The 25,487-nt window shown below is 45.6% G+C and overlaps 2 protein-coding genes across 4 annotated transcripts in view; one reads left to right on the forward strand and one right to left on the reverse strand.

The window, feature by feature from the left end:
- Window positions 1-439: 439 nt before the first annotated feature.
- LOC129834849 (RNA guanine-N7 methyltransferase-activating subunit-like protein) lies at window positions 440-3,347 on the reverse strand. Its single transcript, XM_055900175.1, has 3 exons — window positions 3,243-3,347; window positions 2,671-2,841; window positions 440-2,119 (listed from the first exon to the last, which is right to left on the reverse strand). The coding sequence occupies exons 2-3, from the start codon at window positions 2,838-2,840 to the stop codon at window positions 1,879-1,881; spliced, it is 411 nt and encodes a 136-aa protein (XP_055756150.1). The 5' UTR covers window position 2,841; window positions 3,243-3,347; the 3' UTR covers window positions 440-1,878.
- A 233-nt stretch (window positions 3,348-3,580) lies between these two features.
- The window catches only part of homer2 (homer scaffold protein 2), a 112,433-nt gene continuing 90,526 nt past the window's right edge, over window positions 3,581-25,487 (forward strand). Inside the window, exon 1 of one of the 3 annotated variants that reach the window (XM_055900172.1) lies at window positions 3,581-3,665. In XM_055900172.1, the coding sequence (XP_055756147.1) occupies window positions 3,664-3,665 (2 nt within the window). In that variant the 5' untranslated portion in view covers window positions 3,581-3,663. Of the gene's footprint in view, window positions 3,666-3,945; window positions 4,543-25,487 lie in introns of those variants that run through there. The other 2 variants (XM_055900171.1, XM_055900174.1) reach the window with 2 other exon arrangements.

The following is a 25,487-nucleotide window of genomic DNA, read 5'->3' on the forward strand; positions in this document are numbered from 1 at the left end:
ATTCATTATATAACGCAACAGACGGACGATGTGTCCCAAAGGACACGCCCTCATTCCGTATATAGAGCCCTACTTTTGACCAGGGCTCTGACCCTTAACCTTAGGATTTGAGTACGCTGCTGCTATTCTTAACACCGAGGGGTGGTTGTGAGGACCCAAGATTAAGCCAATACTACTATTGGACAAGAAAGCCTGTTCAAAAAGGGTTCAACATCCCATAGCAGAAATAAAACAGGGAGGGACCTGACTGAATTCATCCAATAGAAACTCTCATTTTCATTGCATAAAAAGGGTTTTATGTTCGGAGGTAACGATTCCAGTTGCAAAATACTTTGCTACAGTGGAAAGCAAATGAATACACCCCCTGGACATAAAGCATGTTTAAAAGGCTTCAAAATTCCATGTTTCAAGAGGCTCAAGAAAATGGAAGAGCGAGAGACAATTTTTATATTTGTATTTTTTCAGACAAGAAAAAAAATGTGTAACTGGTTACAATTTCAAGTCACATATTCAACTGGAAAGAATAAGCAAATTTTATGACAAAAGAAAATAGATGACATTGACTGTTCAAATGTGGTTTTCATTAATGACACATTTTTAGATTGATTCAATAACACTGTATCAACATCCAGACCAGCTGAATATGTTGTCTTAGAAGTCAAGAGAAACAAACTAAATGAACACAAGAGAACCACCCCACAATGCACCACGGCAACGCAGCTCATCACACTAGTAGCAAAGATGAACATCTTTAAACGCTACATTTGACGGCAGGTAGTTGAAGTCTTTAACTCATTTTTCCCGCCCTGCAGTTCACGTTGTAACCGTCTCTATCGACGCCGCTGCACTGATTGTGTCCCAAATGACAACCTATTCCCTATATTAGTGCACTACTTTAGAACAGGGCCATATTCCCCATATAGTGCACTACTTTATAAAAGGGCCTATAGAGAAAATAGTTTGTCTCTATGCCCAGACTACTGGCTGGAAAAATCAATACCACTGTTGTAATCCTGTTCTGTGTGGATTAGAGCATGACATCACTGATCAATACAATATTACATCTGGAAGAGAGGCGAGAGATCAGATTGACCTGCTACGGCCACAGTGTGTGTCAGCCAGGTCTATGTGTGTAATAATGGAGGGTTCTCCAACCCTGTTCCTGGAGAGTTACCCTCCTGTAGGTTTAAACTCCAACCCTGTTCCTGGAGAGTTACCCTCCTGTAGGTTTTTAGTCCAACTCTAGTCTAGTGCACCTGGTTCTAATAATTATCTGGTTGATAAACTGAATCAGGTTAGATACACCTGGGGTTAGAGTTTAAACCTACAGGAGGGTCTCTCTCCAGGAACAGGGTTGGATTTTAAACCTACAGGAGGGTCTCTCTCCAGGAACAGGGTTGGATTTTAAACATACAGGAGGGTCTCTCTCCAGGAACAGGGTTGGATTTTAAACATACAGGAGGGTCTCTCTCCAGGAACAGGGTTGGATTTTAAACATACAGGAGGGTCTCTCTCCAGGAACAGGGTTGGATTTTAAACATACAGGAGGGTCTCTCTCCAGGAACAGGGTTGGATTTTAAACATACAGGAGGGTCTCTCTCCAGGAACAGGGTTGGATTTTAAACATACAGGAGGGTCTCTCTCCAGGAACAGGGTTGGATTTTAAACATACAGGAGGGTCTCTCTCCAGGAACAGGGTTGGATTTTAAACATACAGGAGGGTCTCTCTCCAGGAACAGGGTTGGAGTGAAAACTTACAGGAAGGTTTCTCCCCAGGACCAGAGTTGGAGTTTAAACATACAGGAGGGTCTCTCTCCAGGAACAGGGTTGGAGAGCCCTGGGGTGATGTGAATGGGGTCACTCCACAGTAAGAGGAGTTCAGTAGCGGTCGTAATGTGATGGTCTCTGGTTATAGGAGTTGTATCTTCCAGACTGATGCCCACCACCCCCCTGGCCGTAACGCCTGTCCCCTCCGCGGTCCCTGTCCCCTCCGCGGTCCCTGTCCCCTCCGCGGTCCCTGTCCCCTCCGCGGTCCCTGTCCCCTCCGCGGTCCCTGTCCCCTCCGCGGTCCCTGTCTCCTCCCCAACCCCGGCCCCTGTACCCGCCACGGTCCTGGGATCTGAAGAACAGAGGGAGGAAGAGAGAGAGAAAGAGATGTGGGGGGAGAGTGGGAAGGGGAAAAAACATATCAGACCAGCTGCAGAATGACATATCAGACCAGCTGCAGAACGACATATCAGACCAGCTGCAGAATGACATATCAGACCAGCTGCAGAACGACATATCAGACCAGCTGCAGAACGACATATCGGACCAGCTGCAGAATGACATATCAGACCAGCTGCAGAATGACATATCAGACCAGCTGCTATTGTTGTGCAGAAACACTTCTGGAAATGTCCTGTTCTTATTATGGCACAGAATAATATGGTGGTAGTTATCAGTCCAATATTGTGTTAAAGATATTAATGATGAAGAGACTAGCCAGGGCTGCATTCAGCAGATCAAAACGGTGTGCAACGTTTGATTGAACAGAGGTGTTCTGAACGACCCAGTTGAAAAACCACATTGTTGTGGTAGCACAGTAGGAGATTGTGTAAGGCAGGCCTGGGCAACTCCAGTTGCCAGCTAGTTAAGGTCAGCCAGCTAGTTAAGGTCGTTGTTATTTACCTGTTGTCTCTGCCCCGGTTGTTTCCACCTCCACGCCCGCACCAGTCCTCTACCAGTGGCGGGGGGTTGGCGGGGCGACTCACGTACTGCTGGTATTCTGGGTCCTCGAGAGAAAACCGGTGGGCAAACTGCTCCTCATAGTTAGGCGGCGTTTCTGGACCATCTGTCATTCTACAATGAGAGAAATACCAGATACTATTTTTACTTCTTTGGAAATACCGGGAAAAGGCCGTGGATTAGCTTCGCACGTGTTGTTGCTAGCTAGTTGGCCAGCGGTTTTCCTTTTTAGCAACAAACAAAACGTTTTTGCAACGGAATCCTACTAATGAATACACCTCAGATTTGGTTAACGTAATCAACTGTCTGGGAAACGTTATTTGGCGAACAAAGTTACTTTCGCTTTTCTAACAAAAGCTATGCAACGTTAGCTAGCGAGATATATCCGAGTATGGCATAGCTGCGATGCAGCCAAGATAACTTTAGTTTTGACATTGTTGTAAAAAATATTGGTTACATAGCAACTAAGTATGGCATACAATAGGAACCTGTGAAGACAAAATGTAAGCAATTACCTGTAAATTGTATTTATTCAGCAGACAGCTTCGACATGTACGACTGGACAAATTTTGACAACAGTGCAATGGCAAATACGTCCCCCTAAGAACACGCTACCAATATCATTGGTTCCGGATCTCACACGTACGCCTTTTTTCCCCAGAAATAGTCAACACATTTTATTTAGAGATTTCGCCAACTATTAGCAACAAACCTTTCCACGTATTACTTAAGTGTGAACAATCGACATCATCAGAGGAAGGTCAAATAATAAAAACGTGATATTGAACCCCTGATGGTTGCAGAGAATCAAGTCAAGCACCTGCCACCTGAAGTTGTAAATTGGCGTGGAATGTGACTTGAGGTGGGGCACAGTTCTAACAAAGCCTGAATCAGAAAAAGTTAGCCGAAAAGCAGCCTCGTCTCCATCTATACGACATGTAAGTGCCAATAATAGTAGGTTATTTCCTATTAATCAGCCTATGCCTACCTGCATTATATTGTCATTTTGGGCCTAGGTCTATCACTGCAGAATTACATCGAATCAATGCAACCGTTCAGCCTAGGGTATTTGCACAGTTTGAAATAAACGGATATTGTTTCTTGTGAAGAGCATATTTAATTGCATGTCACAAAGAGGCCAAAAGTCCACTTTTCTCTCTCACGTTTCCCCTGAGAATAGGTTATGAAATAGACGACAGTGTAACTTCATACCCCAGGCTCTTAGAACGCTGTAGAAAGGAGATCTGTGTGTGGGAGGTAGGACTGTTGAGAGCAGGTGGAAGCCGCACAGTGTCGCTACTGCAGCTCTCTCTCTGCCTGCCTCTCACGAAACACCAACCCATTGGGGAGAGAGCTGAGAGCGCAGATCCGAGACAACTCCAGCGCAGCAGTCAAGGAATATTCAGCGAACATCATAACTTATTTTTTTTTGAAAGCACAGCGTTTATCAGCCTTACGGTGGATAGAAGATACGGAACGGGTGGGATCATAAGTTGTCACCTCGTCTGAATAAATAAGTTAGGCTAATGAAACGGCATTAGGTTTTTCTGTGGTCGCCAGAGTGAACGCTTGACTATCAGGAGAATCGAAACGCCGCTCAGCTCGTGAGGGAGTGCAGGGATCATATTTCCCGACTCTCTGTGACCGCATTACTTGCCGAAGCCGAGGCCCTGGAATGGACTTATCCAATAGCTAATGCCAAGACTGGATCTATTTTAATAACATTGTTTTTAAAGACACTGCGTTTTTTTTAAAGTTCGCTTCTTCTAACGTTTTTATAATTGAAGGGTTGTCCCAAAACTCCGCGGCAATGGGGTAAGTACAGAAGGCGCATAAACGGTTGTCCTCTGGAGCGCATGTAATGTTATGACACCTGCTTTCTGACTATCTAAAATGTCACTTATGTGTTTGATCTGTATGCATAGGCTACCCTACACTTGTTGGGGGGGAGGGGGGGGGGGGTAGTAGAATAGAATGGGTGAATAATTAATCGTAACAATAATCGCTTCAAAAGCTTGTCTTGGCAAGGAAAGCGTCCCTGCGCGCTTTGTGCGCGCACGGCTCGACCGAGGTGATACGGTGGAGAATGCCTCCCTCTCCAAACCATTCAGCGTGATGGCTTATCTCCAAAACGTGTCTGATAGCATACGAGTCTTGTGCCAGAGAGAGACGTACATTTTACAGTTTACCAGGACAAGGTGCAAAACGGTTTCCCATGTAGAATTGTCAACAACAACAAAAAAAGCCAAGCAATGTCACTTTATGATTGACATATTTTGATTTCTTAGGAAGCCTATAGGCTAATGACAAATATTCCTATTTTCAACCTCTTAGAAATGAACAAGATGCATGTTACTTTTCTCACAGTTATTGACTACACCGTACAGATTGCCTAATGTGCCATAGACCTATAGGAGAGGTTATCCTGTATGGAAGTGCATACTGCATAGGCACTTAATTCTGTCTGATGTTATTTTCAGCCCTATTTTACAGTATTTACTTTATAGTGCAAACACTGTTATGTCAGTAAGAGAAGTGGCCGACGGTGGAATCCTCCAGTCAGATGAGATCTGTGTGAGGAGGGATGGATGCCTTCACACTGCTGGCTCAGCTAGCCTGGCTGGACAAGGCAGGTGGAATCCTCCAGTCAGATGAGATCTGTGTGAGGAGGGATGGATGTCTTCACACTGCTGGCTCAGCTAGCCTGGCTGGACAAGGCAGGTGGAATCCTCCAGTCAGATGAGATCTGTGTGAGGAGGGATGGATGTCTTCACACTGCTGGCTCAGCTAGCCTGGCTGGACTAGGCAGGTGGAATCTTCCCCGTCATTCCCTCCAGCTCTGTTCTGCTGTGGGAGAATAGAGGTGCCAGAGTCAACTGTGCCCACGCATGAACAAGCTGCCGCAAAGCAAACAGAGAGAGAGGGGGTGGGGGGCAGTGTGTGTGTGTGGGATGTGATGTGATGTGATGCCCACAGGGATAGAGGGAGTCTCCTCCTATTCAGCTCTGTACATTAGAGATACAGTGAGAGTGTGTGTGTGTGTGTGTGTGTGTGTGTGTGTGTGTGTGTGTGTGTGTGTGTGTGTGTGTGTGTGTGTGTGTGTGTGTGTGTGTGTGTGTGTGTGTGTGTGTGTGATGCCCACAGGGATAGAGGGAGTCTCCTCCTATACAGCTCTGTACATTAGATATGTTGTTAAACAAATTATTCAAGCTCATCCTTGCCATAGATTTTCAAACCTATTTTAAATCAAAACTGTAAGTATGCCACTCAGGAACATTCAATGTCGTCTTGGTAAGCAATTCTACTGTATATTTGGCCTTGAGGTTGAGATTATTGTACTGCTGAAAGGTGAATTAATCTCCCAGTGTCTGGTATTAAAGCAGACTGAACCAGGTTTTCCTCTAGGATTTTACCTGTGCTTAGCTCCATTACGTTTATTTTTTTATCCTGAAAAACTCCCCAGTTCTTAACAATTACAAGTATACTCATAACATGACACAGCCACCACTATGCTTGAAAACATGGAGAGTGGTAGTCAGTAATGTGTTGTATTGGATTTTCCCCAGACGTACCACTTTGTTTTCAGGACAAATAGTTAATTGATTTGCCACATTTTTTGCAGTATTACTTTAGTGCCTTGTTGCAAACAGGAGGCACGTTTTGGAATATTTAATTCTGTACGTGCTTCCTTCTTTTCACTCTGTTGATTAGGTTAGTATTGTGGAGTAACTACAGTGTCATTGAGCTATCTTCAGTTTTCTCCAATCACAGCCATTAAACTCTGTAACTGTGTCAATGTTACCATTGTCCTCATGGTGAAATCCCTGAGCGGTTTCCTTCCTCTCCGGCTACTGAGTTAGGAAGGACGGCTGTATCTTTGTAGTGACTGGGTGTATTGATTACGATTACCAAGCTCAAAGGGATATTCAGTGTCTGCTTTATCTACCAATATATGCCTTTGTTTGCAAGGCGTTGGAAAACCTCCCTGGTCTTTGTAGTTGAATCTGTTTGAAATTCACTGCTTGAATGAGAGACCTTACAGATAATTGTATGTGTGGAGTACAGAGATGAGGTAGTTATTAAAAAATAATGTTAAACACTATTATTGCACACAGAGTGAGTCCATACAACTTATTATGTGACTTGTTATGCACATTTTTACTCCTGAACTTATTGAGGCTTGGCAAAAAAAGGGTTAAATACTTATTCACTCAAGACATTTCAGCTTTTAACTTTTTATTGAATTAGTAAAAATGTCTAAAAACACAATTCCACTTTTGACATTTATGTATTCCAATAGAATCCGTTTTAAATTCAGACTGTAACAACAACATGTGGAAGGTCACGGGGTGTGAATACTATGTGAAGGTTCTGTAATGGATGTGTTGGTGTAGGGTTGTTGTCGTCGTTTAGCTTCACGATTACAACGACCCCCAGCCTTTCTCACCTGGTATCAGTCATCTGGTATCAGTCATCTCACCTGGTATCAGTCATCTCACCTGATATCAGTCATCTGGTATCAGTCATCTGGTATCAGTCATCTGGTATCAGTCATCTCATCTGATATCAGTCATCTCATCTGATATCAGTCATCTCATCTGATATCAGTCATCTCATCTGGCATCAGTCATCTCATCTGGCATCAGTCATCTCACCTGGTATCAGTCATCTCACCTGGTATCAGTCATCTCACCTGGTATCAGTCATCTCACCTGGTATCAGTCATCTCATCTGATATCAGTCATCTCATCTGATATCAGTCATCTCACCTGGTATCAGTCATCTCACCTGGTATCAGTCATCTCACCTGGTATCAGTCATCTCACCTGGTATCAGCCATCTCATCTGATATCAGTCATCTCACCTGATATCAGTCATCTCACCTGGTATCAGTCATCTCACCTGGTATCAGTCATCTCACCTGGTATCAGCCATCTCATCTGATATCAGTCATCTCACCTGGTATCAGTCATCTCATCTGATATCAGTCATCTCATCTGGTATCAGTCATCTCATCTGGTATCAGTCATCTCATCTGATATCAGTCATCTCATCTGATATCAGTCATCTCATCTGATATCAGTCATCTGATATCAGTCATCTGATATCAGTCATCTGATATCAGTCATCTGATATCAGTCATCTCACCTGGTATCAGTCATCTCACCTGGTATCAGTCATCTCACCTGGTATCAGTCATCTCACCTGGTATCAGTCATCTCACCTGATATCAGTCATCTCATCCGGTATCAGTCATCTCACCTGGTATCAGTCATCTCACCTGATATCTGTCATCTGGTATCAGTCATCTCACCTGGTATCAGTCATCTCACCTGGTATCAGTCATCTCACCTGGTATCAGTCATCTCACCTGGTATCAGTCATCTCACCTGGTATCAGTCATCTCACCTGATATCAGTCATCTCAACTGTTTTACTCTGAGGCTTTTTATTTTGAGATGCAATTATCTTGATAATGTCAGGCTACTATAATGAAGTATTCATATAGATAATATATAAATAAATACATGCATATTTAGATGGATAGGTAGGCTACTTTATAAATCCCAGAGGGAAAAATGTCAAATCATATTGAATATTCAGAATGTTTTATCTTGGTCTCCTTCTGCATCTGACCTTTACCTCCTCACACCAAGCAGCTGTCTGGCCTCTACCTCCTCACACCAAGACATCTGGCCTTTACCTCCTCACACCAAGCAGCTGTCTGTTGGCAAGGCATCTGGCCTTTACCCTCTCACACCAAGCAGCTGTCTGTTGGCAAGGCATCTGGCCTCTACCTCCTCACACCAAGCAGCTGTCTGTTGGCAAGGCATCTGGCCTTTACCCCCTCACACCAAGCAGCTGTCTGTTGGCAAGGCATCTGGCCTTTACCTCCTCACACCAAGCAGCTGTCTGTTGGCAAGGCATCTGGCCTCTACCTCCTCACACCAAGCAGCTGTCTGTTGGCAAGGCATCTGGCCTCTACCTCCTCACATCAAGCAGCTGTCTGTTGGCAAAGCATCTGGCCTCTACCTCCTCACATCAAGCAGCTGTCTGTTGGCAAGGCATCTGGCTTGTACCTCCTCACACCAAGGCATCTGGCCTCTACCCCCTCACACCAAGCAGCTGTCTGTTGGCAAGGCATCTGGCCTTTACATCCTCACACCAAGGCATCTGGCTTTTACCTCCTCACACCAAGGCATCTGGCCTCTACCTCCTCACACCAAGGCATCTGGCCTCTACTCCCTCACACCAAGGCATCTGGCCTCTACCCCCTCACACCAAGCAGCTGTCTGTTGGCAAGGCATCTGGCCTTTACATCCTCACACCAAGGCATCTGGCTTTTACCTCCTCACACCAAGGCATCTGGCCTCTACCTCCTCACACCAAGGCATCTGGCCTTTACATCCTCACACCAAGGCATCTGGCTTTTACCTCCTCACACCAAGGCATCTGAATCAAACACGTCACAACACTTAATATGAAGCCATGCAGCTGCAACGACTAGTGTTGACATGTCATCGTGACTAGACACAGTCATCAGATTATAAATGGGTGTGTGTGTTGTTGCATTGAATTAGTACCTAGGCTAACATATCAAACAGTATTTAATATAACAACGAGTGAATCCGATCTGTTTGGATGCTGTGTGACGTCAGAAGGTTCAGGTCATGACTGAGTTTCCGTGCTCCGTGAAAGGAGAAGAATGTTGCTATGTTTTCTCTTCAGAGATCGTCATGAGGGTTGTCTTGGAATGTGCTAGACTGGTTCCTTACACATCTGAGTCATACTCAAGACACAGTACTGCACCAACTCACCCAACCGGTCTGGGCTTTAGGAACTAGGCATTCTGTGTCAATGTTTCCCCTAGTGCAGTCATTTTCCAGGCGGGGCCCCACAGACCCCCCCCCCCCCCAAATCACCCCTCAGTCAGCATCTAGGTCCTCCTTCACCAGATGTTTAAACTGAGAACCAACTGAAGTCAACTTGTATTTTAGTCAGGGACCAACAGTGAGGTGGTAGGAAAAATACTGTAGTCTTATGTCATGCTGGGAGTTGTTGCTGAAACGACCCTACTGAAACGTCACCATAACACAGACCTGGAGGAAGGTCGCACCGCCTCTCTCCTGTTGATCCCTCTCTTCCTCATCATTCATCACACCTTCTTACCGTAGTTTGACTTTCCCTTGTAATTCAGTCATCACACCTTCTTACCGTAGTTTGACTTCCACCTGTCTCCCTTGTAATTCAGTCATCACACCTTCTTACCGTAGTTTGACTTCCACCTGTCTCCCTTGTCATTCAGTCATCACACCTTGTAATTCAGTCATCACACCTTCTTACCGTAGTTTGACTTCCACCTGTCTCCCTTGTCATTCAGTCATCACACCTTGTAATTCAGTCATCACACCTTCTTACCGTAGTTTGACATCCACCTGTCTCCCTTGTCATTCAGTCATCACACCTTGTCATTCATTCATCACACCTTCTTACCGTAGTTTGACTTCCACCTGTCTCCCTTGTCATTCAGTCATCACACCTTGTAATTCAGTCATCACACCTTCTTACCGTAGTTTGACTTCCACCTGTCTCCCTTGTCATTCAGTCATCACACCTTGTCATTCATTCATCACACCTTATTACCATAGTTTGACTTCCACCTGTCTCCCTTGTCATTCAGTCATCACACCTTGTAATTCAGTCATCACACCTTCTTACCGTAGTTTGACTTCCACCTGTCTCCCTTGTCATTCAGTCATCACACCTTGTCATTCAGTCATCACACCTTGTCATTCAGTCATCACACCTTGTCATTCAGTCATCACACCTTGTCATTCAGTCATCACACCTTGTCATTCAGTCATCACACCTTGTCATTCAGTCATCACACCTTGTCATTCAGTCATCACACCTTGTCATTCAGTCTCCACACCTTGTCATTCAGTCTCCACACCTTGTCATTCAGTCTCCACACCTTGTCATTCAGTCTCCACACCTTGTCATTCAGTCTCCACACCTTGTCATTCAGTCTCCACACCTTGTCATTCAGTCATCACACCTTGTCATTCAGTCATCACACCTTGTCATTCAGTCTCCACACCTTATTACCATAGTTTGACTTCCACCTGTCTCCACACCTTATTATGCACTGCGTGTACAAAGCATTAGGAACTCTTTCCATGACAGACTGACTAGGTGAAAGCTGTGATCCCTTATTGATGTCACTTGTTAATTCCACTTCAAATCAGTGTAGGAGAGGAGACCGGTTAAAGAATCATTTTTAAGCCTTGAGACAATTGAGACATGGATTGTGTATGTGGGCCATTCAGAGGGTGAATGGGCAAGACAAAATATTGAAGTACCTTTGAACAGGGTATGGTAGTAGGTGCCAGGCACACCAGTTTGTGTTAAGACCTGCAACTCTGGTGGGTTTTTCACGCTCAACAGTTTCTCGTGGGTATCAAGAATGGTCCACCACCCAAAGGACATCCAGCCAACTTGACACAACTGTGGGAAGCATTGAAGTCAACATGGGCCAGCATCCCTGTGGAACGCTTTCGACACCTTGTAGAGGTGTTCCTAATGTTTTGTACACTCAGTGTTAAGTCTCAGTTCTCCTTGTAATTCGTAGTCATCATCACACCTTCTCAATATGTAGCCCCAAAGCCAATTCCTACTTTGGCCGCCTTTCCTTCCAGTTCTCTGCTGCCAATGACTGGAACGAACTGCAAAAATCACTGAAGCTGGAGACTCATATCTCCCTCACTAACTTTAAGCACCAGCTGTCAGAGCAGCTCACAGATCACTGCACCTGTACATAGCCCATCTGTAAATAGCCCAACCAACTACCTCATCCCCATATTATTATAATTTTTTGCTCTTTTGCACCCCAGTATCTCTACTTGCACATTCATCTTCTGCACATCTATCACTCCAGAGTTTAATTGCTGTATTGTAATTATTTCGCCACTATGTCCTATTTATTGCCTTACCTCCCTTATCCTACCTCATTTGCACACACTGTATATATACTTTTTCTATTGTATTATTGACTGTATGTTTGTTTATTCCATGTGTAACTCTGTGTTGTTTGTTTCGCATTGCTTTGCTTTATCTTGGCCAGGTCGTAGTTGTAAATGAGAACTTGTTCTCAACTGGCCTACCTGGTTAAATAATGGTTAAATAAAAAGTCTGTTCCACCTGTTCTCCTTGTAATTCAGTCTGTCAAGTCCAGGAATGTATTATTAAACATTTCCTGTTCAAAGTAGTCAGGATCTGCAGAGGAAACAGTCTAGTTTGATACTGGTGTCAGTAGGGAAGCTCAATACCTTGGACTATCTAGTTTGATACTGGTGTCAGTAGGGAAGCTCAATACCTTGGACTATCTAGTTTGATACTGGTGTCAGTAGGGAAGCTCAATACCTTGGACTATCTAGTTTGATACTGGTGTCAGTAGGGAAGCTCAATACCTTGGACTATCTAGTTTGATACTGGTGCCAGTAGGAAAGCTCAATACCTTGGACAATCTAGTTTGATACTGGTGTCAGTAGGGAAGCTCAATACCTTGGACAATCTAATTTGATACTGGTGTCAGTCCAAGGTATTGAGCTTCCCTACTGACACCAGTATCAAACTAGATAGTCCAAGGTATTGAGTTTCCCTACTATCTAGTTTGATACTGGTGTCAGTAGGGAAGCTTGGAGATACATTTTAAAGGGGATATCTGTAACTTCTCAAACAAAACACACGGAACAAACAGTTCCATTCCAGCCAGTCAGAGTACAGCTCAGTCCTGCCTATTCAATACTTTTAAACATAAATTAAACTACAGATTGTGCCTTTTTACAGTTGAATATGTGAATGAGGCATGGAGCACAGCCTTGTAATGTCATGAATCGTAATGAAATGACACAATAGATGAATAATTGACAGTATTGATAGTGTTCAGATGACTGTTGATAAGGGGGCAGATGAGGGTAGACATATTGATAGTGTTCAGATGAATGTTGATAAGGGGGCAGATGAGGGGAGACATATTGATAGTGTTCAGATGACTGTTGATAAGGGGGCAGATGAGGGGAGACATATTGATCTTTAGTAGTGTTGGTCCTGGCCTTGGTTTCCCCTTCAGGCTGGAGTTATAGATTAACTACGGTGCCCCACTCTCTCTCTGTCTCTCTGTGTGTCTCTCTGTGTGTGTCTCTCTGTGTGTGTCTCTCTGTGTGTGTCTCTCTCTCTGTCTCTCTGTGTGTCTCTCTGTCTGTGTGTCTCTCTGTGTGTCTGTCTCTGTCTCAAACTCACTGTGTTTTATGTTTTACACTACAGTAAACTATATATAGTAGTGATGGAGGGGAATCGATAGTTACATATCGCAATATTATATCGATACTTTGACTCTGACTACTTTTGATTGATACTTGTGTTTATTTTTACTAGGTAGCGCTAGCCGGCTGACCCTGCACCAAAACACAGGTATTTTTTACTAGGTAGCGTTAGCTAGCTCTAATAGTCTGACCCTGCACCAAAACACAGGTATTTTTACTAGGTAGCGTTAGCTAGCTCTACTAGTCTGACCCTGCACCAAAACACAGGTATTTTTAATAGGTAGCGTTAGCTTGCGCTAGCCGAATGTACCTGCACCAAAAAACAGGTATTTTTAGTAGGTAGCGTTAGCTAGCTCTACTAGTCTGACCCTGCACCAAAACACAGGTATTTTTAGTAGGTAGCGTTAGCTAGCTCTACTAGTCTGACCCTGCACCAAAACACAAGTATTTTTTACTAGGTAGCGTTAGCTAGCTCTACTAGTCTGACCCTGCACCTAAACACAGGTATTTTTAATAGGTAGCGTTAGCTTGCGCTAGCCGGCTGTACCTGCACCAAAACACAGGTATTTTTAGTAGGTAGCGTTAGCTAGCTCTACTAGTCTGACCCTGCACCAAAACACAGGTATTTTTACTAGGTAGCGTTAGCTAGCTCTACTAGTCTGACCCTGCACCAAAACACAGGTATTTTTAATAGGTAGCGTTAGCTTGCGCTAGCCGGCTGTACCTGCACCAAAACACAGGTATTTTTAGTAGGTAGCGTTAGCTAGCTCTAATAGTCTGACCCTGCACCAAAACACAGGTATTTTTAGTAGGTAGCGTTAGCTAGCTCTAATAGTCGGACCCTGCACCAAAACACAGGTATTTTTAGTAGGTAGCGTTAGCTTGCGCTAGCCGGCTGTACCTGCACGAAAACACAGGTAATTCTCATCCTATATCTTGTTCTCCATCTTTAAATAGTGAGCCAATGTGTTTTCAACACTTTTATTTCCCCGACTGATCAACATTAGTTTTCTCATGTATCTCATGTCTCTCTGCAGCAGATATATAGTGAGCAATATGTTTGGAACATCAAATCACAATAAAATCACAGTGTCGAATCACAATACTTACAGATTCATGAGAATGGCAATACATATCGTATGGTGAGTAGAGCTGTGATGATACCAGTATGGTGATGATACCAGTATGGTGAGTAGGGCTGTGATGATACCAGTATGGTGAGTAGAGCTGTGATGATACCAGTATGGTGAGTAGGGCTGTGATGATACCAGTATGGTGAGTAGGGCTGTGGTGATACCAGTATGGTGAGTAGGGCTGTGATGATACCAGTATGGTGAGTAGGGCTGTGGTGATACCAGTATGGTGAGTAGGGCTGTGGTGATACCAGTATGGTGAGTAGGGCTGTGATGATACCAGTATGGTGAGTAGAGCTGTGATGATACCAGTATGGTGAGTAGAGCTGTGATGATACCAGTATGGTGATGATACCAGTATGGTTAGTAGGGCTGTGATGATACCAGTATGGTGAGTAGGGCTGTGATGATACCAGTATGGTGAGTAGAGCTGTGATGATACCAGTATGGTGAGTAGAGCTGTGATGATACCAGTATGGTGATGATACCAGTATGGTTAGTAGGGCTGTGATGATACCAGTATGGTGAGTAGGGCTGTGATGATACCAGTATGGTGAGTAGGGCTGTGATGATACCAGTATGGTGAGTAGAGCTGTGATGATACCAGTATGGTAAGTAGAGCTGTGATGATACCAGTATGGTGAGTATGGCTGTAATGATACCAGTATGGTGAGTAGAGCTGTGATGATACCAGTATGGTGAGTAGGGCTGTGACGATACCAGTATGGTGAGTAGAGCTGTGATGATACCAGTATGGTTAGTAGGGCTGTGATGATACCAGTATGGTGATGATACCAGTATGGTGATGATATCGTATGGTGAGTAGGGCTGTGATGATACCAGTATGGTGAGTAGGGCTGTGATGATACCAGTATGGTGATGATACCAGTATGGTGAGTAGAGCTGTGATGATACCAGTATGGTGATGATACCAGTATGGTGATGATATCGTATGGTGAGTAGGGCTGTGATGATACCAGTATGGTGAGTAGAGCTGTGATGATACCAGTATGGTGAGTAGAGCTGTGATGATACCAGTATGGTGATGATACCAGTATGGTGAGTAGAGCTGTGATGATACCAGTATGGTGATGATACCAGTATGGTGAGTAGGGCTGTGATGATACCAGTATGGTGAGTAGAGCTGTGATGATACCAGTATGGTGAGTAGAGCTGTGATGATACCAGTATGGTGAGTAGAGCTGTGATGATACCAGTATGGTGAGTAGGGCTGTGATGATACCAGTATGGTGATGATACCAGTATGGTGAGTAGGGCTGTGACGATACCAGTATGGTGAGTAGAGCTGTGATGATACCAGTATGGTGAGTAGGGCTGTGATGATACCAGTATGGTGAGTAGGGCTGTGATGATACCAGTATGGTGATGATACCAGTATGGTGAGTAGGGCTGTGATGATACCAGTATGGTGATGATATCGTATGGTGAGTAGGGCTGTGATGATACCAGTATGGTGAGTAGGGCTGTGATGATACCAGTATGGTTAGTAGGGCTGTGATGATACCAGTATGGTGATGATACCAGTATGGTGAGTAGAGCTGTGATGATACCAGTATGGTGATGATACCAGTATGGTGAGTAGGGCTGTGATGATACCAGTATGGTGATGATATCGTATGGTGAGTAGGGCTGTGATGATACCAGTATGGTGAGTAGGGCTGTGATGATACCAGTATGGTTAGTAGGGCTGTGATGATACCAGTATGGTGATGATACCAGTATGGTGAGTAGGGCTGTGATGATACCAGTATGGTGAGTAGGGCTGTGATGATACCAGTATGGTGATGATATCGTATGGTGAGTAGGGCTGTGATGATACCAGTATGGTGAGTAGGGCTGTGATGATACCAGTATGGTGATGATATCGTATGGTGAGTAGGGCTGTGATGATACCAGTATGGTGAGTAGGGCTGTGATGATACCAGTATGGTGATGATACCAGTATGGTGAGTAGGGCTGTGATGATACCAGTATGGTGAGTAGGGCTGTGATGATACCAGTATGGTGAGTAGGGCTGTGATGATACCAGTATGGTGAGTAGGGCTGTGATGATACCAGTATGGTTAGTAGGGCTGTGATGATACCAGTATGGTGAGTAGGGCTGTGATGATACCAGTATGGTGAGTAGGGCTGTGATGATACCAGTATGGTGATGATACCAGTATGGTGATGATACCAGTATGGTGAGTAGGGCGGTGATGATACCAGTATGGTGAGTAGGGCTGTGATGATACCAGTATGGTGAGTAGGGCTGTGATGATACCAGTATGGTGAGTAGGGCTGTGATGATACCAGTATGGTGAGTAGGGCTGTGATGATACCAGTATGGTGATGATACCAGTATGGTGAGTTGGGCTGTGATGATACCAGTATGGTGATGATACCAGTATGGTGATGATACCAGTATGGTTAGTAGGGCTGTGATGATACCAGTATGGTTAGTAGGGCTGTGATGATACCAGTATGGTGAGTAGGGCTGTGATGATACCAGTATGGTGAGTAGGGCTGTGATGATACCAGTATGGTGATGATACCAGTATGGTGATGATACCAGTATGGTGAGTAGGGCGGTGATGATACCAGTATGGTGAGTAGGGCTGTGATGATACCAGTATGGTGAGTAGGGCTGTGATGATACCAGTATGGTGAGTAGGGCTGTGATGATACCAGTATGGTGAGTAGGGCTGTGATGATACCAGTATGGTGATGATACCAGTATGGTTAGTAGGGCTGTGATGATACCAGTATGATGAGTAGGGCTGTGATGATACCAGTATGGTTAGTAGGGCTGTGATGATACCAGTATGATGAGTAGGGCTGTGATGATACCAGTATGGTGATGATACCAGTATGGTGAGTAGGGCTGTGACGATACCAGTATGGTGAGTAGGGCTGTGACGATACCAGTATGGTGAGTAGGGCTGTGACGATACCAGTATGGTGATGATACCAGTATGGTGAGTAGGGCTGTGGTGATATCGTGTGGTGAGTAGGGCTGTGATGATACCAGTATGGTGATGATATCGTATGGTGAGTAGGGCTGTGATGATACCAGTATGGTGAGTAGGGCTGTGACGATACCAGTATGGTGAGTAGGGCTGTGACGATACCAGTATGGTGATGATACCAGTATGGTGAGTAGGGCTGTGGTGATATCGTGTGGTGAGTAGGGCTGTGATGATACCAGTATGGTGATGATATCGTATGGTGAGTAGGGCTGTGATGATACCAGTATGGTGAGTAGGGCTGTGATGATACCAGTATGGTGATGATACCAGTATGGTGAGTTGGGCTGTGATGATACCAGTATGGTGATGATATCGTATGGTGAGTTGGGCTGTGATGATACCAGTATGGTTAGTAGGGCTGTGATGATACCAGTATGGTTAGTAGGGCTGTGATGATACCAGTATGGTGATGATACCAGTATGGTGAGTAGGGCTGTGATGATACCAGTATGGTTAGTAGGGCTGTGATGATACCAGTATGGTGATGATACCAGTATGGTGAGTAGGGCTGTGATGATACCAGTATGGTGAGTAGGGCTGTGATGATACCAGTATGGTGAGTAGGGCTGTGATGATACCAGTATGGTGAGTAGGGCTGTGATGATACCAGTATGGTGAGTAGGGCTGTGATGATACCAGTATGGTGATGATACCAGTATGGTGAGTTGGGCTGTGATGATACCAGTATGGTGATGATACCAGTATGGTGATGATACCAGTATGGTTAGTAGGGCTGTGATGATACCAGTATGGTTAGTAGGGCTGTGATGATACCAGTATGGTGAGTAGGGCTGTGATGATACCAGTATGGTGAGTAGGGCTGTGATGATACCAGTATGGTGATGATACCAGTATGGTGATGATACCAGTATGGTGAGTAGGGCGGTGATGATACCAGTATGGTGAGTAGGGCTGTGATGATACCAGTATGGTGAGTAGGGCTGTGATGATACCAGTATGGTGAGTAGGGCTGTGATGATACCAGTATGGTGAGTAGGGCTGTGATGATACCAGTATGGTGATGATACCAGTATGGTTAGTAGGGCTGTGATGATACCAGTATGATGAGTAGGGCTGTGATGATACCAGTATGGTTAGTAGGGCTGTGATGATACCAGTATGATGAGTAGGGCTGTGATGATACCAGTATGGTGATGATACCAGTATGGTGAGTAGGGCTGTGACGATACCAGTATGGTGAGTAGGGCTGTGATGATACCAGTATGGTGAGTAGGGCTGTGATGATACCAGTATGGTGAGTAGGGCTGTGATGATACCAGTATGGTGAGTAGGGCTGTGATGATACCAGTATGGTGAGTAGGCCTGTGACGATACCAGTATGGTGAGTAGGGCTGTGATGATACCAGTATGGTTAGTAGGGCTGTGATGATACCAGTATGGTGATGATACCAGTATGGTTAGTAGGGCTGTGATGATACCAGTATGATGAGTAGGGCTGTGATGATACCAGTATGGTGATGATACCAGTATGGTGAGTAGGGCTGTGATGATACCAGTATGATGAGTAGGGCTGTGATTATACCAGTATGGTGATGATACCAGTATGGTGAGTAGGGCTGTGATGATACCAGTATGGTGATGATACCAGTATGGTGATGATACCAGTATGGTGAGTAGGGCTGTGATGATACCAGTATGGTGAGTAGGGCTGTGATGATACCAGTATGGTGATGATACCAGTATGGTGATGATACCAGTATGGTGAGTTGGGCTGTGATGATACCAGTATGGTGAGTAGGGCTGTGATGATACCAGTATGGTGATGATACCAGTATGGTGATGATACCAGTATGGTGAGTAGGGCTGTGATGATACCAGTATGGTGAGTAGGGCTGTGATGATACCAGTATGGTGATGATACCAGTATGGTGATGATACCAGTATGGTGATGATACCAGTATGGTGAGTAGGGCTGTGATGATACCAGTATGGTGATGATACCAGTATGGTGAGTAGGGCTGTGATGATACCAGTATGGTGAGTAGGGCTGTAATGATATCGTATGGTGATGATACCAGTATATGTATAGTACTAAACCTGCTGTATGTATAGTATTGTGTGATATAGCCTGGTCCTAAACCTGCTGTATGTATTGTGTGATATAGCCTGGTACTAAACCTGCTGTATGTATAGTATTGTGTGATATAGCCTGGTCCTAAACCTGCTGTATGTATTGTGTGATATAGCCTGGTACTAAACCTGCTGTATGTATTGTGTGATATAGCCTGGTACTAAACCTGCTGTATGTATAGTATTGTGTGATATAGCCTGGTACTAAACCTGCTGTATGTATAGTATTGTGTGATATAGCCTGGTACTAAACCTGCTGTATGTATAGTATTGTGTGATATAGCCTGGTCCTAAACCTGCTGTATGTATAGTATTGTGTGATATAGCCTGGTACTAAACCTGCTGTATGTATAGTATTGTGTGATGTAGCCTGGTACTAAACCTGCTGTATGTATAGTATTGTGTGATATAGCCTGGTACTAAACCTGCTGTATGTATAGTATTGTGTGATATAGCCTGGTACTAAACCTGCTGTATGTATAGTATTGTGTGATATAGCCTGGTACTAAACCTGCTGTATGTATAGTATTGTGTGATATAGCCTGGTACTAAACCTGCTGTATGTATTGTGTGATATAGCCTGGTACTAAACCTGCTGTATGTAACATATTGTGTGATATAGCCTGGTACTAAACCTGCTGTATGTATTGTGTGATATAGCCTGGTACTAAACCTGCTGTATGTATAGTATTGTGTGATATAGCCTGGTACTAAACCTGCTGTATGTATAGTATTGTGTCATATAGCCTGGTACTAAACCTGCTGTATGTATAGTATTGTGTGATATAGCCTGGTACTAAACCTGCTGTATGTATTGTGTGATATAGCCTGGTACTAAACCTGCTGTATGTATTGTGTGATATAGCCTGGTACTAAACCTGCTGTATGTATAGTATTGTGTGATATAGCCTGGTACTAAACCTGCTGTATGTATAGTATTGTGTCATATAGCCTGGTACTAAACCTGCTGTATGTATAGTATTGTGTGATATAGCCTGGTACTAAACCTGCTGTATGTATTGTGTGATATAGCCTGGTCCTAAACCTGCTGTATGTATAGTATTGTGTGATATAGCCTGGTACTAAACCTGCTGTATGTATTGTGTGACTTTATCTTGGAAAATAAACAAATGGGACTCTGGATGACGACAACAAAACGTCTGTTTCCATCATCATGGATGTTTTCGAGAAGCTAAATCAGCTTTGTGTTTCTTCTCCCCTTGTCACGATACTAACGAGTATCGATACTGGTGTTGACCCGTCCCTATTCCATACGTCTCTGGCAGTACAGCCCTAACGTATAGACGGACTGATTGGCAGTACAGCCCTAACGTATAGACGGACTGATTGGCAGTACAGCCCTAACGTATAGACGGACTGATTGGCAGTACAGCCCTAACGTATAGACGGACTGATTGGCAGTACAGCCCTAACGTATAGACGGACTGATTGGCAGTACAGCCCTAACGTATAGACGGACTGATTGGCAGTACAGCCCTAACGTATAGACGGACTGATTGGCAGTACAGCCCTAACGTATAGACGGACTGATTGGCAGTACAGCCCTAACGTATAGACGGACTGATTGGCAGTACAGCCCTAAGGTATAGACGGACTGATTGGCAGTACAGCCCTAAGGTATAGACGGACTGATTGGCAGTACAGCCCTAAGGTATAGACGGACTGATTGGCAGTACAGCCCTAAGGTATAGACGGACTGATTGGCAGTACAGCCCTAAGGTATAGACGGACTGATTGGCAGTACAGCCCTAAGGTATAGACGGACTGATTGGCAGTACAGCCCTAAGGTATAGACGGACTGATTGGCAGTACAGCCCTAAGGTATAGACGGACTGATTGGCAGTACAGCCCTAAGGTATAGACGGACTGATTGGCAGTACAGCCCTAAGGTATAGACGGACTGATTGGCAGTACAGCCCTAATGTATAGACAGACTGATTGGATTCCTATTGTCAATCATACAATCACATTAGTTGTAGTGGAAATGACTGCAGATGAAAAGCTGTGTAGTGTGATGCTGTGTTGTCCTGGAAACCAGCCGGATGGTGCATCTGGTTTCTATCTGACCTCCTCTTGCCCTGGTCAGGCTGAGAGGACAGACATACAGCAGACACAATCAGCAGAGGGACGGAAAGAGATTGAAGGAGAGAGAGAGACGGAGATTGAGAGAGAGAGGGAGACACATGGGGAGATTACTAGGGATAGTGTGTGAGAGAGAAATCACTAGAGAGAGGAAGATCTCTCTATTTAAAGTAAGCCCTCACTGATAGAGCTGTGTCCCTGATACAGGGTTGACCAGCTGAGAGGGCTGTGTCCAGGGTTAACCAGCTGAGAGGGCTGTGACCCTGATGCAGGGTTGACCAGCTGAGAGGGCTGTGTCCCTGATGCAGGGTTAACCAGCTGAGAGGGCTGTGACCCTGATACAGGGTTGACCAGCTGAGAGGGCTGTGACCCTGATACAGGGTTGACCAGCTGAGAGGGCTGTGACCCTGATACAGGGTTGACCAGCTGAGAGGGCTGTGTCCCTGATACAGGGTTGACCAGCTGAGAGGGCTGTGTCCAGGGTCGACCAGCTGAGAGGGCTGTGTCCCTGATGCAGGGTTGACCAGCTGAGGGCTGTGTCCCTGATACAGGGTTGACCAGCTGAGAGGGCTGTGTCCAGGGTTGACCAGCTGAGAGGGCTGTGTCCAGGGTTGACCAGCTGAGAGGGCTGTGTCCAGGGTTGACCAGCTGAGAGGGCTGTGTCCAGGGTTGACCAGCTGAGAGGGCTGTGTCCAGGGTCGACCAGCTGAGAGGGCTGTGTCCCTGATGCAGGGTTGACCAGCTGAGGGCTGTGTCCCTGATACAGGGTTGACCAGCTGAGAGGGCTGTGTCCAGGGTTTACCAGCTGAGAGGGCTGTGTCCAGGGTTGACCAGCTGAGAGGGCTGTGTCCAGGGTTGACCAGCTGAGAGGGCTGTGTCCAGGGTTGACCAGCTGAGAGGGCTGTGTCCAGGGTTGACCAGCTGAGAGGGCTGTGTCCAGGGTTGACCAGCTGAGAGGGCTGTGTCCAGGGTTGACCAGCTGAGAGGGCTGTGTCCAGGGTTGACCAGCTGAGAGGGCTGTGTCCAGGGTTGACCAGCTGAGAGGGCTGTGTCCAGGGTTGACCAGCTGAGAGGGCTGTGTCCAGGGTTGACCAGCTGAGAGGGCTGTGTCCAGGGTTGACCAGCTGAGAGGGCTGTGTCCAGGGTTGACCAGCTGAGAGGGCTGTGTCCAGGGTTGACCAGCTGAGAGGGCTGTGTCCAGGGTTGACCAGCTGAGAGGGCTGTGTCCAGGGTTGACCAGCTGAGAGGGCTGTGTCCAGGGTTGACCAGCTGAGAGGGCTGTGTCCAGGGTTGACCAGCTGAGAGGGCTGTGTCCCTGATGCAGGGTCGACCAGCTGAGAGGGCTGTGTCCAGGGTCGACCAGCTGAGAGGGCTGTGTCCCTGATGCAGGGTCGACCAGCTGAGAGGGCTGTGTCCCTGATGCAGGGTCGACCAGCTGAGAGGGCTGTGTCCCTGATGCAGGGTCGACCAGCTGAGAGGGCTGTGTCCCTGATGCAGGGTTGACCAGCTGAGAGGGCTGTGTCCCTGATACAGGGTTGACCAGCTGAGAGGGCTGTGTCCAGGGTCGACCAGCTGACAGGGCTGTGTCCAGGGCTGTGTCCAGGGCTGTGTCCAGGGCTGTGTCCAGGGCTGTGTCCAGGGCTGTGTCCAGGGTTAGCTAGATTCTAATCTCCTGCTCCAGCCAGAGAGAGCGTAAGTAAGAACAGTTAAAGGGCTTATTGTCATTGACCTGGCGCTGCGACAAGGAGGCATTGTGGCTGTGCTGTTGTCTACCCAGTACTCACACACCCCTAACACTCTTCACACTAGCAAGCTGAACTGGTCTGGTCTGATTCCACCGTAGCTGCTGGAACCTGCTAGAAAGGAGGTTGTGGAAAGATACGATCCAAGAGAGGACAGTGAGGCTTGGGTCAGCACGGTCATGTGATGAGAGAGAGAGAGTCGCGGTGTTAGGGTCACGGTAGAGAGAGAGAGAGAGAGAATCGCGGTGTTAGGGTCACGGTAGAGAGAGTCGCGGTGTTAGGGTCACGGTAGAGAGAGAGAGGGCTGAAGTGTTAGGGTCACAGTAGAGAGAGAGAGAGAGAGAGAGAGAGACTACTAGAATCCGAAGTCAAATGTCTACTGTTTGCTGATGATCTGGTGCTTCTGTCACCAACCAAGGAGGGCCTACAGCAGCACCTAGATCTTCTGCACAGATTCTGTCAGACCTGGGCCCTGACAGTAAATCTCAGTAAGACCAAAATAATGGTGTTCCAAAAAAGGTCCAGTCGCCAGGACCACAAATTCCATCTAGACACCGTTGCCCTAGAGCACACAAAAAACTATACATACCTCGGCCTAAACATCAGCACCACAGGTAACTTCCACAAAGCTGTGAACAATCTGAGAGACAAGGCAAGAAGGGCATTCTATGCCATCAAAAGGAACATAAATTTCAACATACCAATTAGGATCTGGCTAAAAATACTTGAATCAGTCATAGAGCCCATTGCCCTTTATGGTTGTGAGGTCTGGGGTCCGCTCACCAACCAAGATTTCACAAAATGGGACAAACACCAAATTGAGACTCTGCATGCAGAATTCTGCAAAAATATCCTCCGTGTACAACGCAGAACACCAAATAATGCATGCAGAGCAGAATTAGGCCGATACCCACTAATTATCAAAATCCAGAAAAGAGCCGTTAAATTCTACAACCACCTAAAAGGAAGCGATTCCCAAACCTTCCATAACAAAGCCATCACCTACAGAGAGATGAACCTGGAGAAGAGTCCCCTAAGCAAGCTGGTCCTAGGGCTCTGTTCACAAACACAAACAGACCCCACAGAGCCCCAGGACAGCAACACAATTAGACCCAACCAAATCATGAGAAAACAAAAAGATAATTACTTGACACATTGGAAAGAATTAACAAAAAAACAGAGCAAACTAGAATGCTATTTGGCCCTAAACAGAGAGTATACAGTGGCAGAATACCTGACCACTGTGACTAACCCAAACTTAAGGAAAGCTTTGACTATGTATAGATTCAGTGAGCATAGCCTTGCTATTGAGAAAGGCCGCCGTAGGCAGACCTGGCTCTCAAGAGAAGACAGGCTATGTGCACACTGCCCACAAAATGAGGTGGAAACTGAGCTGCACTTCCTAACCTCCTGCCCAATATATGACCATATTAGAGACACATATTTCCCTCAGATCACACAGATCCACAAAGAATTCGAAAACAAATCCAATTTTGATAAACTCCCATATCTACTGGGTGAAATTCCACAGTGTGCCATCACTGCAGCAAGATTTGTGACCTGTTGCCACAAGAAAAGGGCAACCAGTGAAAAACAAACACCATTGTAAATACAACCCATATTTATGCTTACTTATTTTTAACTTGTGTGCTTTAACCATTTGTACATTGTTACAACACTGTATATATTTAATATGACACTCGTAATGTCTTTATTGTTTTGAAACTTCTGTATGTGTAATGTTTACTGTTAATTAGTTTTGTTTGTTTCACTTTTGTGTATTGTCTACCTCATTTGCTTTGGCAATGTTAACACATGTTTCCCATGCCAATAAAGCCCCTTGAATTGAATTGAATTGACAGGGCTGAAGTGTTAGGGTCACGGTAGAGAGAGAGAGAGAGAGACAGGGCTGAAGTGTTAGGGTCACGGTGTAGAGAGAGAGAGACAGGGCTGAAGTGTTAGGGTTGTGGTGGAGAGACAGGGGACAGACTAATGGAGGATTGGAGAGACAGGGCTGAACTGAGGACTCCATGACTACTAAATGAAAGGGGACTGATGGAGAGACTGCTCCTCACCAGATGGTTGAGGGGTTTGGGCCATCTGGGATGGCTTGATGCTGCCATGGAACTGCCCTCTTCTCTCCTCCGTTCTCCTCACCTCCTTCTCTCCTCACCTCCTTCTCTCCTCACCTCCTTCCCACCTTCCTTTCTCCTCTCCTCCTCTCAGTTTCTCCTCTCCTCCCTTCTCTCCTCTTCTGCTCTCCTCCCTGCTCTCCTCTTCTCCTCCCCTCCCTTTCTCCTCTACTCTCTCTTCTCCTCCCCTCCCTTTCTCCTCTACT

The sequence above is a fragment of the Salvelinus fontinalis genome, chromosome 35, assembly GCF_029448725.1.
Source record: "Salvelinus fontinalis isolate EN_2023a chromosome 35, ASM2944872v1, whole genome shotgun sequence".
Taxonomy (NCBI): Eukaryota; Metazoa; Chordata; class Actinopteri; order Salmoniformes; family Salmonidae; genus Salvelinus; species Salvelinus fontinalis.